Here is a 13,381-nt window from a genome sequence, read left to right on the forward strand (position 1 = left end):
GCACTCCAGCCTGGGCGACAGAGCAAGACTCCGTCTCAAAAAAAAAAAAAAAAAAACAGAACTAATCTTGAGTGACACTGAGTGATTTTTCTGTGTGTGTGGTACAGAGTTGTTAGCAGGAACTCACCTAGCCTCAACACAAAGAAAACGTCAGTCGAAACTGTGAAACAGCCGGACGCGGTGGCTCACACCTGTAATCCCAGCACTTTGGGAGGCCAAGGTGAGCAGATCACCTGAGGTCGGGAGTTCGAGACCAACCTGACCAACATGGCAAAAACCCGTCTCTACGAAAAATACAAACATTAACTGGGCGCAGTAGTGGGCGCCTGTAATCCCAGCTACTCAGGAGGCTGAGACATGAGAATAGCTTGAACCTGGGAAGCGGAGGTTGCAGTGAGCCGAGATCATGCCATTGCACTCTAGCCTGGGCAACAGAGCGAGACTTCGTCTCAAAAAAAACTGTGAAACCAGCTTAAACTCTGAATCAATGTAAAGAAACATGAGGCTGCACCTGTGCTTGCTTCTGTTTGCTGTATGAAACCTGGATCTCACATGAACAGACACTTTTCAAAAGAAGACACACATGCATCCAACAAGCAAATGAAAAAAGCTTAGTATCATGGATCATTAAAGAAATGCAAATCAAAACCAGAATGAGATAACATCTCACGTGAGCCAGAATGGCTATTATGAAAAAGTCAAAAAATAAGAGATGTTGGTGAGACTATGGAGAAAAGGGAACACATACACTGTTGGTGGGAGTGTAAATTAGTTTAACCAGTGTGGAAAGCAGTATGGAGATCCTTCAAAGAGCTAAAAGAAGAATGACCATTCAACCCAGCAATCCCATTACTGGACATATACCCAGAGGAATATAAATCATTCTACCATAAAGACACATACAAGCGAATGTTCATTGATTGTAGCACTATTCACAATAGCAAAGACATGGAATCAACTGAAATGCCTATCAATGACAGATTGGATAAAGAAAATGTGGGACATATGCACCATGGAATACTATGCAGCCACAGAAAAGAACGAGATGTCTTTTTCTGTTCCTGAGTTAGTTTGCTAAGGATAATAGCCTCCAGCTCCATCCATGCTGGAGGAACCAGGAACAGAAAACCAAATACTGTATGTTCTTAATTATAAGTGGGAGCTAAATGATGAGAACTCATGACCACAAAGAAGGGAACAACAGACACTAGACACTAAGGTCTACTTGAGGCTGGAGGGTGGCAGGAGGGAGAGGAGCAGAAAGATAACTACTCGGTACTGGCCGTAACCTGGGTGATGAAATAATCTGTACAACAAACCCCTGTTACACTAGTTTACATATGTAACAAACCTTCACATGTACCCCCAAACCTAAAATAAAAGGTTAAAGGAAACAAATACAAAGTGAGCTTTTAAATCTCTGGAAGAAACAGGCTAGTTTTAAATAATGGCAAAATAAAAACATCCAAGATAAACAAAAGCAGAGAAAAATTTGTTAGGAGCACATTGCTTTACAAGAAATAATAAAGGAAGTTCTTCAGGCAGAAAGCAAGTGACACCACACAATACCATTTGAATCTACGCATAAAAAAAAGTGCTGGTAAAGGTAATTATGTAGGTAAGTATAAAAGAAAATGTAACTGCATACTTCATCTCTTTTATTCTCTTAACTGAATTAAAAATCAATTTCATTAAAAAAAAGTGGGCCCCTTCATTTCAACAGCATCCTTTCTGAGATCTATTCCCACCTCCTTTTGCACAACCCCCTCTTTCTTCCTTTATTCCATCCCCTTTAAGAAAACTTCCATTTGTCTGAAGAAACTGAAGGGACTAATTAAATTGATTCATGCTAAATATGAAGGCTGGTGGGTCATTTAACTTCCCAAGATAGTTGACTATCAATTTACAGATAGTTAGTGAAAGATAGCTTTACTTCAGTGACCCCAAGTTTTAGTGATAAAACTTGATAAGCTTTCAGCATATCTACCCATTTTTAAAAATATATTGTTATGAAAAGGAAAGAGTATAACTTTTAGAGTCTGTTAAAAGAATCTTGATCTCACCATCAACCAGCTATGTGTCCTTGAGCAAATTAACTATCCTTTCTAAACCTTGATTACTTTACATATATAATAAGGGCAATAAGACTTACTTCAAGGGAGATATAAAATGGCTCGCATTTGTGTCTCTGGCCAAATCTCATATCAAACTGGAGGAGGGGCCTGGTGGGAGGTGAGTGAATCATGAAGGCAGATTTCCCCCTTGCTGTTCTTGTGAGAGTGTGTGAGTTCTCGTGAGAGCTGATGGTTGAACAGTGTGTGGCATTCCCTCTTGGCTCTCTCTCTCTCCTGCTCCACCGTCTTAAGCCGTGTTGCTTCCCCTTCGCCTTCCGCCATGATTGTAAGTTTCTTGAGCCTCCCAGTCATGCTTCTTGTTAAGCCTGTGGAACTGTGAGTCAATTATACCTCTTTTCTTCATAAATTACACAGTCTTAGGTAGTAAGTGTAGCAGTGTGAAAACTGACTGATACAGAAGTGGGGCTATCCTCCTGATAGCAGGAGTTGGGCACAGCTATAAAGTTACCTGAAGATGTGGAAGTGACTTTGTAACTGGGTAATGGAGAGGTTGAAACAGTTTGGAGGGCTCAGAAGACGACAGGAAGATGTGGGAAAAGTCTGGAACTTCCTAGATACTTGTTGAATAGTTTTGACCAAAATGCTGATAGTGATGTGGACAATGAAGTCCAGGCTAAGGAGGTCTCGGATGGAGATGAGGAACTTATTGAGAACTGGAGCAAAGGTGACTCTTGCATGCTATAGCAAAGAAACTGGCAGCATTGTGCTCCCGCTGTAGAGATCTGCAGAACTTTGAACTAGAGAGAGATGACTTAGGGTATCTCGTGGAAGAAATTTCTAAGCAGCAAACCTTTTAAGAAGTAGCATGGCTGCTTCAAAAGCCTAGCTCATTTGCATGAACAAAGAAAACTTATATTTAAAAGAGAAGCAGTTTGGAGAAGTTTGGAAAATTTGCAGCCTGACCATGAAGTAGAAAAGAAAAACTCATTTTCTGGGCAGAAGTTAAACTGCAGAAATTTGCATAAGTAAAGAAGAACTGAATGTCAATAGCCAAGACAATAGAGAAAATGCCTCCAGGGTAGTTCAGAGACTTTCAAGTAGGCCCTCCCATCTTAGGCCTGGAGGCCTAGGAAGGAAATACGGTTTTGTGGACCAGGCCCAGAACTCCACTGCTCTGTGCAGCCTTGGGACATGGAGTCCTGCATCCCATCAGTTTCAACTCCAGACATAGCTAAAAGGGGCCAAGGTCCTTGGGCCATCACCTCAGAGGGTTCAAGCCCCAAGCCTTGGCAGCTTTCACATGGTGTTGGGCTTGTGAGTGTGCAGAAGGAAAGAGTTTGGGAGCCTCTACCTAGATTTCAGAGGATGTATGGAACCATCTGGATGTCCAGGCAGAAGTCTGCTGCAGGGTCAGAGCCTTCATGGAGAACCTATACGAGGGCAGTGCAAAGGGGAAATGTGGGGTTAGAGCCCCCACACAGAGTCCCAACTGGGGCACTGCCTAGTGAAGTTGTGAGAATAGGGCCACCATCCTCCAGATCCCACTGTGCACCTGGAAAAGCTGCAGGTACTCAACACCAGCACATGAAAGCAGCCATAGGGGCTGTATCCTACAGAGCCAAAGGGGTGGAGCTGCCCAAGGCTGTGGGAGCCCACCCCTTGCATCAGAGTGCCCTGAATATGAGACATGGAGTCAAAGGAGATTATTTTGGAACTTTAAGATTTAATGACTGCCCTGCTGAGTTTCAGACTTGTGTGGGGCCTGTAGTCCCTTTGTTTTGGCCAATTTTTCCATTTGGAATGGGAGAATCTACCCAATTCCTGAACCCCCATTGTATCTTGGAAATAATTAACTTGTTTTTTATTTTATAGGCTCACAGGTGAAAAGAACTTACCTTGTCTCAGATGAGATTTTGGACTGTGGACTTTTGAGTTGATACTAAAATGAGTTAAGACTGGGGGACTGTTGAGAGGGGATAATTGTATTTTGCAATGTGAGAGGGACATGAGATTTAGGAGGGACCAGGGACAGAATGATATGGTTTAGATTTGTGTCCCCACCCAAAATTTCATGTGAAATTGGAGGAGGGGCCTGATGGGAGATAATTGGATCATGGGGATAGATTTCTTGCTATTCTCATGATAGTGAGTGAGTTCTAATGAGATCTGATGATTTAAAAGTGTGTGGCACTTCCCCCTTCACTGTCTGTCTCTCCTGCTTCACCATGGTAAGACATGCTTCATTCCCCTTCACCTTCCACCATGATTGTAAGTTTCCTGAGGCCTCTCAGTCATGCTTCCTGTTAAGCCTGTGGAACTATGAATTAATTAAACCTCTTTTCTTCATAAATTACACAGTCTCAGCTAGTTCCTTAGAGCAGTATGAAAATGGACTAATACAAGTGACTTGTTTTTCTAAGACCACCAGAGCGAGCACAAAAGAACCAGCAAGTAGGCAAAGGTCAGGAGCAAAACTGCAAGTTTATTTTGGTAACCTAAGGTGTGGGGAAGAAGTCTGTCGGCCTCCGGCAAAGAAGGCCGACAGAGTCCCCCCCTTCGTGGGGCTCTCGGGCGGGGTTCCTGCATCCCGACTTCAGTGGGGCTGGAGGAAGACCGCGTGGCTCACTGGTGGAGAGCGGCTTTTCTAGGAGTGGGAGGGCAATAGGCGGGGCACGGGCGTGTCGGGGGCGTTCCGCAGGTGCGACCAGGTAAATCTTGGTCTCCTTGGATTGACGTCACCTGGTGCATGCCCAGTTGGTCTGCACCTTCCCGGGTCGCTGGCTGCATTTTCGCGCGCGCGGGGAAAAGTTGGGAGGGGGGAAAAGTTGGGAGGGGGGGATGAAGAACCCAGAAGTGCACCATCTTGCCTCCGTTCCTCCAAACAACAAGGTATTAAGAGCACTGAATGAGATAGCTAATGTGAAGTTTCTGAAACATGGTGGACACTTAATAAATATTGAGTGCTGCAATAATCACTCTTGTTATCATCCAGGACTTAAAGAAGGGTTTGTCTTAAGGGATGAACAGGGAATCATAGAAGAGTGCAAATACAGAAAACATTTTGTGATGAAGAGGCCACCATTCCCTCCAGAGGATGGAGTGAAATACTGGAGGGTGAATTATCAATAAACCAGACATGTGGAGAGTGCATCAGCAACAGCAACAGAAGCACAGACAAAGAGACTTTACATTTTCACATTCACAGAGCACTAGGAGGACCAACTTATGCTGCTTCATGAGAGTAATGACCAAGCTATAACAAACTTTTAGTTCCTGAAATTTTTAATCTCCACAAGGACTGGTCTTGATTGTCTGAGGAGCTTGGACAGGTAATTAAGAGGCTTCTGTTCTTTTTTTTTTTTTTTTTAAGTAGCGATAGGAGTCTCACTATTTGCCCAGGCTGATCTCGAACCCCTAGCAATCCTCCTGCCTCAGCCTCCCAAAGTGTTGGGATTACAGGTATGAGCCACTGCACCTGGCCAAGAGTCCTCTATTACTTATGTTGATATTTATCCCTCAAAAAAATGTATATTTAAGGTATCTTTAATGTGTCTTTACTAAAATGTGTACTAAACCTTAGAAGACCATGATGGCCCTGAAGAAGGGCTTGCTGTTTTGAAGTTCTCCAAGGAACACAAAGGCAAAGAATGTAAGAAAGAAAAGTCTTTGATGGTCCCTGGGTGCCCATTGATCTGAGCACAGGTGTCACATGCCTCAGTTTAACATTGGACCTCAAGCTCATGTTTCTAGAGAGCAGCAGGTGCAAGTTATAAGAGCAACTCACAATGAAAGGAAGGAATGCCAATATTAGTAACCAGCAACCCCTCATCTGCCTCACCATACCAGATAGGGCACTCAGACAATTTTTGACCCTTGTACCATAAATTTGGGTGAGTTTTCAAATCCAGAGGGTTAGTCCAATTTATCTTTTAAGACTGTAGTTTTCCAACTTTGTTTCACTTAGAATCACTTGGGAGACTTTTATTTAAATAGTTCTGGCTCCATCACCAGAAATTCTGATTAAATTGACCTGGGATGGGACCTAAGCATAGGGAATTTTAAAATATGATTCTAATGCAGACTGAAAAGTATTGCTCAAGTATATCTGACAGTCCTCAGGGAGATCTTACTTTCCAGATCAAGACTTGGTTAGCAAGCAGAAAAGTATGGCTAGTCTGCAAGTCAGTCCACAGACTTGGAAGGTCAAGTCTCCAAACCTAGGTTGCAATTCCCAAGGTAAGTTGTCTAGTACCAGTAAGTGTAAATCTTATTTATTCTAGTTCTGCCTACTGATTAGCCACAAAATGGGCACAGGCCTCTCTTAATGAGTAGTATTATTTAACAGTATGCCTACCTGGCCAGGCGTGGTGGCTCACGCCTGTAATCCCAGCACTTTAAGAGGCTGAGGCAGGCGGATCACGAGGTCAGGAGATCGAAACCATCCTGGCTGACACAGTGAAACCCCATCTCTACTAAAAATAGAAAAATTAGCCGGGTGTGGTGGTGGGCATCTGTAGTCCCAGCTACTCAGGAGACTGAGGCAGAAGAATGGCACAAACCCGGGAGACGGGGCTTGCAGTGAGCTGAGATCATGCCATTGCACTCCAGCCTGGGCGACAAAGCAAGACTTCATCTTAAAAAAAAAAAATGGTATGCCTACCTAGGAAAGGAAGTTCTGAAATACTTCCTAATCCCATCAGAAGTTCATAAGAAAATGTGACAACAGAGATCAGGAGATTCTGAAGTACCAGATTACATAATTTAATTATGAGAGGTAGCGCCTGCTTTTCAAGTCACCTTCATCCCCACACTCAGTGACTAAGTGCTTTCACAGAAGTCAAGTTTCAGCTGAGGGGATAACTGAGGAATGGCTGGGATAAAAAGGGAAGGTGAGTATAAAAGTCCATGCCAAAAACTGGCCCAGGAGAACAGAGCCGAGGGAAAGCTCATGTGTGACCAATGAATGGATATGGGTCAGTTGAAAAGTACAAATGCATATAAAACTCAATAATGAATAATGGATAAGCATGTGGTAACCACTGTAGAGGCAGAGTCAAAATACACTTAAAAGTCAGAGTATATGTGAGTCAAATATGTGAACTAATGGCTTCCAGGCAGGAAGCCCTCGACTGAGATTCAGAAAGATGACAAATAGGAAAATTATGTGCTTGCACTTGCTCAAAAGACACACAGAATACTGCCTGGTGGAACATTCAACCACAGCTGTGTTTCATCCTCATTTTCTTTTTCTTTTTTTTTTTTTTTTTAAGATGGAGTCTTGCTCTGTCACCCAGGCTGGAGTACAGTGGCGCCATCTCAGCTCACTGCAACCTCCGCCTCCTGGGTTCAAGCAATTCTCCAACCTCAGCCTCCTGAGTAGCTGGGATTACAGGTGCCCGCCACCACACCCAGCTAATTTTTGTGTTTTTAGCACCACCATGCCCAGCTAATTTTTGTGTTTTCAGTAGGACAGAGTTTCACCATATTGGCCAGGCTGGTCTCAAACTCCTGACCTTGTTATCTGCCCATCTCAGCCTCCCAAAGTGCTGGGATTACAGGCGTGAGCCATTCATCCTCATTTTATATCTGGAATTGAGATTCATCATTTAGGAAAAAAGACAGGGTTTCAAAAGGACACTGGCAGAGTCCAGCTTAGAGTTCTACTCCACCTCATAAACTGATCCCTCAAAAAGGCAACTTTTGTCTTCCTTTACCTTTGGTTCAGTATCCAAACCACAGGCTCAAGGGTTGTCTGAGAAGGGTTATGTGTGCATTCTGGGCCTCCCACTCTCATGTCCTAAATCCAGTGGTACACAGCACACTCGCTATTTCCCATCCAAATTCATATTATCAAATCTCTTACAGACTTTTCTTAGAAAAAGATCCAACTATTCCTTCAAAATTTTTAAATTCTTCTTAATGAAGATATTGGTTTTTTTATTTCTTCCAACTGACCTCCTTCACTTCCCTGTACCCATGAGTACATGTGCAAATCACTCTTAAGACACATGGATGGTGCTGATTTTCCAAAAAGCAGTAGATAGCCTACTCAAAAAATGATAATTTGAGGAGAGTTTTCTCTGCATAGGAACTATGTACGAAGATACGGGAGTAGAGGAACCACGAGAAACAGTTGAGCAAACTAGGGCTCAATAACACCTAAATTATTTATCACCCTTAAGCCAAAAGAAACAAGAGAGGTATCTAAGTTTTCCTGAGCTATGTATGTAATAGCGAACAGTTCACCTCCAAGATAGAGTGTAGTCTTCTTGATGCAAGCCTCTTCCACCTATGTTCTTTTGGTTATCTTCCTTAGGAACTAGAACTAAAGAGAGGTTAACTGCCACAGTGAGAACATGCTCCTGACATCTGAGTACCAATGTGGCTCCGGAAACTCCACAGATACCCCAGGACTAGAAAATAACTGGACAATGGGATGTTTGTTCTATCTTGCCCACACTGAGGGATATAGAAAGCTCCAAAGGTAAGATCTCAAGGCAAAAGACATTGAAGCTGAACTTGTCCACAACTACTCAAGAGAACAAGGCCAAAAAGATGCTCAAAAATCAGAGCTTTATTCAAACATCATAGAAGATAGTTAGATTTAATGTATGTCAAATTCCTTCCAATCCTTTCTATGTTTCTTTCATTCTGTGAGATTTTATCTGAACACCTTGTGAAGCTTGGATTTGAACTTAGAAACATCTAACTCCCAAGTCCAAACACAGCTACTGCTCTTTGAACATGACAGTAGGGCTAGGTTCCCAGTTAGACCTACAATAATTGGAAAAACCTTGTGTCCTATCCTCTGGTAATGGCTTGCTCCAACATCTAGCATCCAACCACCTTCCAGGTGGAAATGAAAGAAATTGCTGGGTTAAAGAGAAATCCTACTAGCAGAGACAGAAAGTAACAAAGAGTGGTACTCTTTCTTCTTGAAAATCTCTGTGGCAGAAAAACATGTTATCTAAAAACTTAAGGCTTGGCCGGGCATGGTGGCTCACGCCTATAATCCCAACACTTTGGGAGGCCGAGGTGGGTGGATCTCTTGAGGTCAGGAGTTCAAGACTAGCCTGGCCAACATGGTGAAACCCCATCTTTACTAAAAATACAAAAATTAGCCAGGCATGGTGGCATACCTGTAATCCCAGCTACTTGGGAGGCTGAGGCATGAGAATCACTTAACCCTGGGCAGCAGAGGTTGCAGTGAGCCGAGATAGCACTTCCGCACTCCAGACTAGGCGACAGAGTGAGACTCCATCTCAAAAAAAAAAAAAAAAGCAACTTAAGACTTTAGGAGAAAATAGATATGAAAACAAGGTCAAAATGAACCTATAAAAGTTCTTATGTATACTCCTCATGGTCACTAAATTAAAAAGATAAAAAGATAGCATACCGATTAAGGAGAATATCAGTAACATACAGGTCTTCAAATTTAAGATAACTGATTTTGTATAGTTCATTTCCATTGACCATTCACTCCTTGCTGAAAGTTTTTTGACTTTATTTCCTTCGTGATTTCAATGAAGCATTTGAAATTTTTTTCACTTTTACAAATAATTCACATGTTAAAGGTCATTTGCCTCAGTGTTAGATTCTCCACTCAAATGTTCAGTATCTTTATGATTTTATATAGAGTCCCACTATAGACATAGCTTCATTCAAATAATTTGAAAGACTGAGATTCTCTGGATAACAAGACTTGCAGTCTTATAACTCTCCAATGTTATACAGCCCTTACTCAGTGGATGATTAATTTATATTACAAAATTGTAACAAGCACAGGACATCAGCATTGCTTGCATACGTCTCAGCTCTCTTCCTATTAAAGACAATGAAGCTGAGTTCTGAGGGTCAAATGTATTTTCCCTGTACTTCCAAAGTCTGCTAAAACATCTGCTTATTCTCTCTCTTCACAAGAACATAAGCAACCTCAGTGCAGGTATGTTTTATTCAGTGATGCACCATAGCAATTAAAAGAGTGCCTAGCACATACAATTATTTAATAAAATATTTGTTGAGCGAAAACCATCCACTTTACCTTTCCTACTCCCTACCACCAAGTCCCTCTAATTCTGTTTACCCCAAAATGAATCATTAAAAATTAGCTAATAGAGGTTGGCACGTTGGCTCACGCTTGTAATTCCAGCACTTTGGGAGGCTCTGAGAAGTTCTAGAACTTCCTGAGTGTATGTTTGCTTACTCTCTAATTTTAAACTTGTCTAGAATATGTAGCATAGGGCTCTTAGACTGAACCCCATTTTTTTTTTTTTTTGAGACGGAGTCTCGTTCTGTCTCCCAGGCTGGAGTGCAGTGGCGCGATCTTGGCTCACTGCAAACTCCGCCTCCCGGTTCAGGCCATTCTCCTGCCTCAGCCTCCCGAGTAGCTGGAACTACAGGCGCCTGCCACCACGCCCAGCTAATTTTTTGTATTTTTAGTAGAGACGGGGTTTCACCGTGTTAGCCAGGATGGTCTCGATCTCCTGACCTCATGATCCACCCACCTCGGCCTCCCAAAGTGCTGGGATTACAGGCATGAGCCACCGCGCCCAGCCATGAACCCCATTATTTTATGAAACATTGATTGCTAAAAAGAAGGAAGGACAAACTATTTTTTCTCTTTCTCTTTCTTCTTCAGTTTCTCCTTTTCCTCTTACTGCTGCTTATTTATACCTCCAGTATCCTGTGGTCCCACATATGGAAGATGGAATTTACTTTTGAAGGAAGTTTTTTATACAAGGGAAGGATCCCTTGGTGAGTGCTTTAGTTTATGCAGTAGTAAGTTACATTCATATTCATGTATCCTTGGGAGGCTCTGAAATTTGTGAAGTAAATGCAAATGCCTCAGTTTGAGACAGTACAATTTCATTTAATTATGTCAAATATGTCCTCATTTTTATATTTCCCTGAGTGACAATTTTGATATTATTTAACATTTTTTTGGTGGATTTATCCAACATATTGGAGAGTGTGGGGGTTGTGGACTTAGAGGGTGAAGAGAAGATCAGGGAGAGCTCTTCTCTGTGAACAGAAGAGCGAGGTCATGCAATGAGGTGGGGGTCAAGTGTGGAAGGAGTTGGTCAGTAGGGAATTCCTGTAAAAGCACTGGATAATGGATAGAACAGTAATATAAAATATTCAGTTTAAAGATTTTCTTTTACTGAATTGTAATTCTTGTGTGCTATCCTAAATGTTTTTGAAGTCTGTGAAACATCACAGCCTGGCTGGGCGCGGTGGCTCAAGCCTGTAATCCCAGCACTTTGGGAGGCCGAGACGGGTGGATCACGAGGTCAGGAGACCGAGACCATCCTGGCTAACACGGTGAAACCCTGTCTCCACTAAAAAAATACAAAAACTAGCCGGGCATGGTGGCGGGCACCTGTAGTCCCAGCTACTTGGGAGGCTGAGGCAGGAGAATGGCGTAAACCCGGGAGGCGGAGCTTGCAGTGAGCCAAGATCGCGCCACTGCACTCCAGCCTGGGAGACAGAACGAGACTCCGTCTCAAAAAAAAAAAAAATGGGGTTCAGTCTAAGGGCCCTATGCTACATATTCTAGACAAGTTTAAAATTAGAGAGTAAGCAAACATACACTCAGGAAGTTCTAGAACTTCTCAAGCCCACCTGTACTCCACTGGTTGTCTTTTGAATTTTGGCACAGTTAAGGAGGCCTCATAGTCACTGTGTCTCTCACAGCACAGAAGTAAGAGGCAGAGTCTTTCATCTGAAGCTCCTGTAGAAGGAGGTAACCATAACTATCAGAGCGACTAAGGAATGAAGAAAAATGACCTCTCTCCTCCAAACCATCCAGAGCATTGTAAGAAAGAAATGTGGGTGCTCCGCCGTCATATTGCTGGTACCAAGACAGCCCATCAAACCTAGATGTCTGGTACGAGCAGTTTATCTGGACAATGGCTCCTTCCACAGCTGTCACTTCCGAGGGCTGCTCAAGGCTTTGTCCTGCAGTGCCTATGACAAGATACATGATTGTTACTAGGGCAGTACTCCCAGAAGCCCCATCATTATGAGGTTTCCTCCAAAAACTATTGAAATAATTTTTTAAATGATGCCTCCATGTGGTCACAAAAGAACTGCCACTGATGGGAGAATTTCTTAGACTGAAATAAATGGTTGCAGTAACAGCAGCAGCCATAGTAATAGGAGGACAATTAGCACATTAGGAAAATGCATATTCAGGAAATACTCTCATTACAAATGTCAAAATTTGCAATAATTTAGCTGAAAGGAAATTGTTTTGAAAATTCCTAGCAGCATTTGCTATTAAATTGAGACTTACCTCCCATCTTCATGGAGACATAAAGAAGGAAAGCTCCCCACATCTGCTGCAGGACACCACGAGCCTGGCACTGCATCCCCGGTTCCTGAGCCACTGGAGTCTGCGGAAGGTAGACACTTCATATGGGTGAGGGAAGGAAGCTCAGTCTGGATGCAAAACCCAATAGAAATACAAGGGGAGGAGCTTCTTTCTTGAAGGGATGAGTTCAAGCTTCCTTCCACTGGAGGAGCAAATATCTTTACATGAACATTTTCTACTGATAAATCCACACGTTTTAAGCTGGGCACAGTGGCTCATGCCTGTAATCCCAGCTACTCAAGAGGCTGAGGTAGAAAAATCCCTTGAGTCCAGGAACTGGAGACCAGCCTAAGCAACATAGTAAGGTCCCTATCTCCAAAAAATAATGCACACATTTTAATCCAAGTGATTGTGGTGAACGTCAAATATGTAAAGAACAGAGAAAACAGATGGGAACATAAGGCAAAGTCAAAACAAGTCAATTTGACCATACTAACAGTTTCTTTTCTCATGATAGAACAAAATGAAATCCGGGATCAATTAGAGATGCAGTGTGTGTGTGCATATACTAAATATTGTTTGTTTGTGTGTCATATATATTTTGAAAGCTAGAAAGAGAAGGAAATTTATCTACCATTTAAGTGTACTTACAACAGCTAATATAGAAATAATCTTCAAAATATTCAAAAGTAAGTTGCAGAGTGATGAGTATTGAATATTTGTATCACAAACTTATGTACATATGCACAGGGTTTTAAAAGTGTGAGGATATACTCAATAAACTACTAACATTGGTTATGTTAGGAGTTGCGGTGGAAGAGTTGAGTGAGTTAATTTTTTTTGTACATCCCTATATTGGTTAATGTTAAAATATACATGTTTGATTACATAATTTTTTAAAAAACTAAGGGAAAGAAGAGAGATATAACAGGAAAAAAGAGCTGGGAGCAGTGGCTCACACCTGTAATCCCACCACTTTGGGAGGCCAAGGCAG

The 13,381-nt window shown here is 42.3% G+C and overlaps 1 gene segment (V, D, J or C); it reads right to left on the reverse strand.

Annotated features, from left to right (window-relative positions):
- Positions 1-11,733: 11,733 nt before the first annotated feature.
- LOC105503857 lies at positions 11,734-12,485 on the reverse strand. The segment is given in 2 exon segments: positions 11,734-12,041; positions 12,370-12,485. Coding segments are annotated over 2 exon segments (384 nt in total).
- Between the last annotated feature and the right edge of the window lie 896 nt (positions 12,486-13,381).

This window comes from Colobus angolensis, unplaced genomic scaffold, assembly GCF_000951035.1.
Source record: "Colobus angolensis palliatus isolate OR3802 unplaced genomic scaffold, Cang.pa_1.0 Scaffold88, whole genome shotgun sequence".
In the NCBI taxonomy this organism is placed as follows: domain Eukaryota; kingdom Metazoa; phylum Chordata; class Mammalia; order Primates; family Cercopithecidae; genus Colobus; species Colobus angolensis.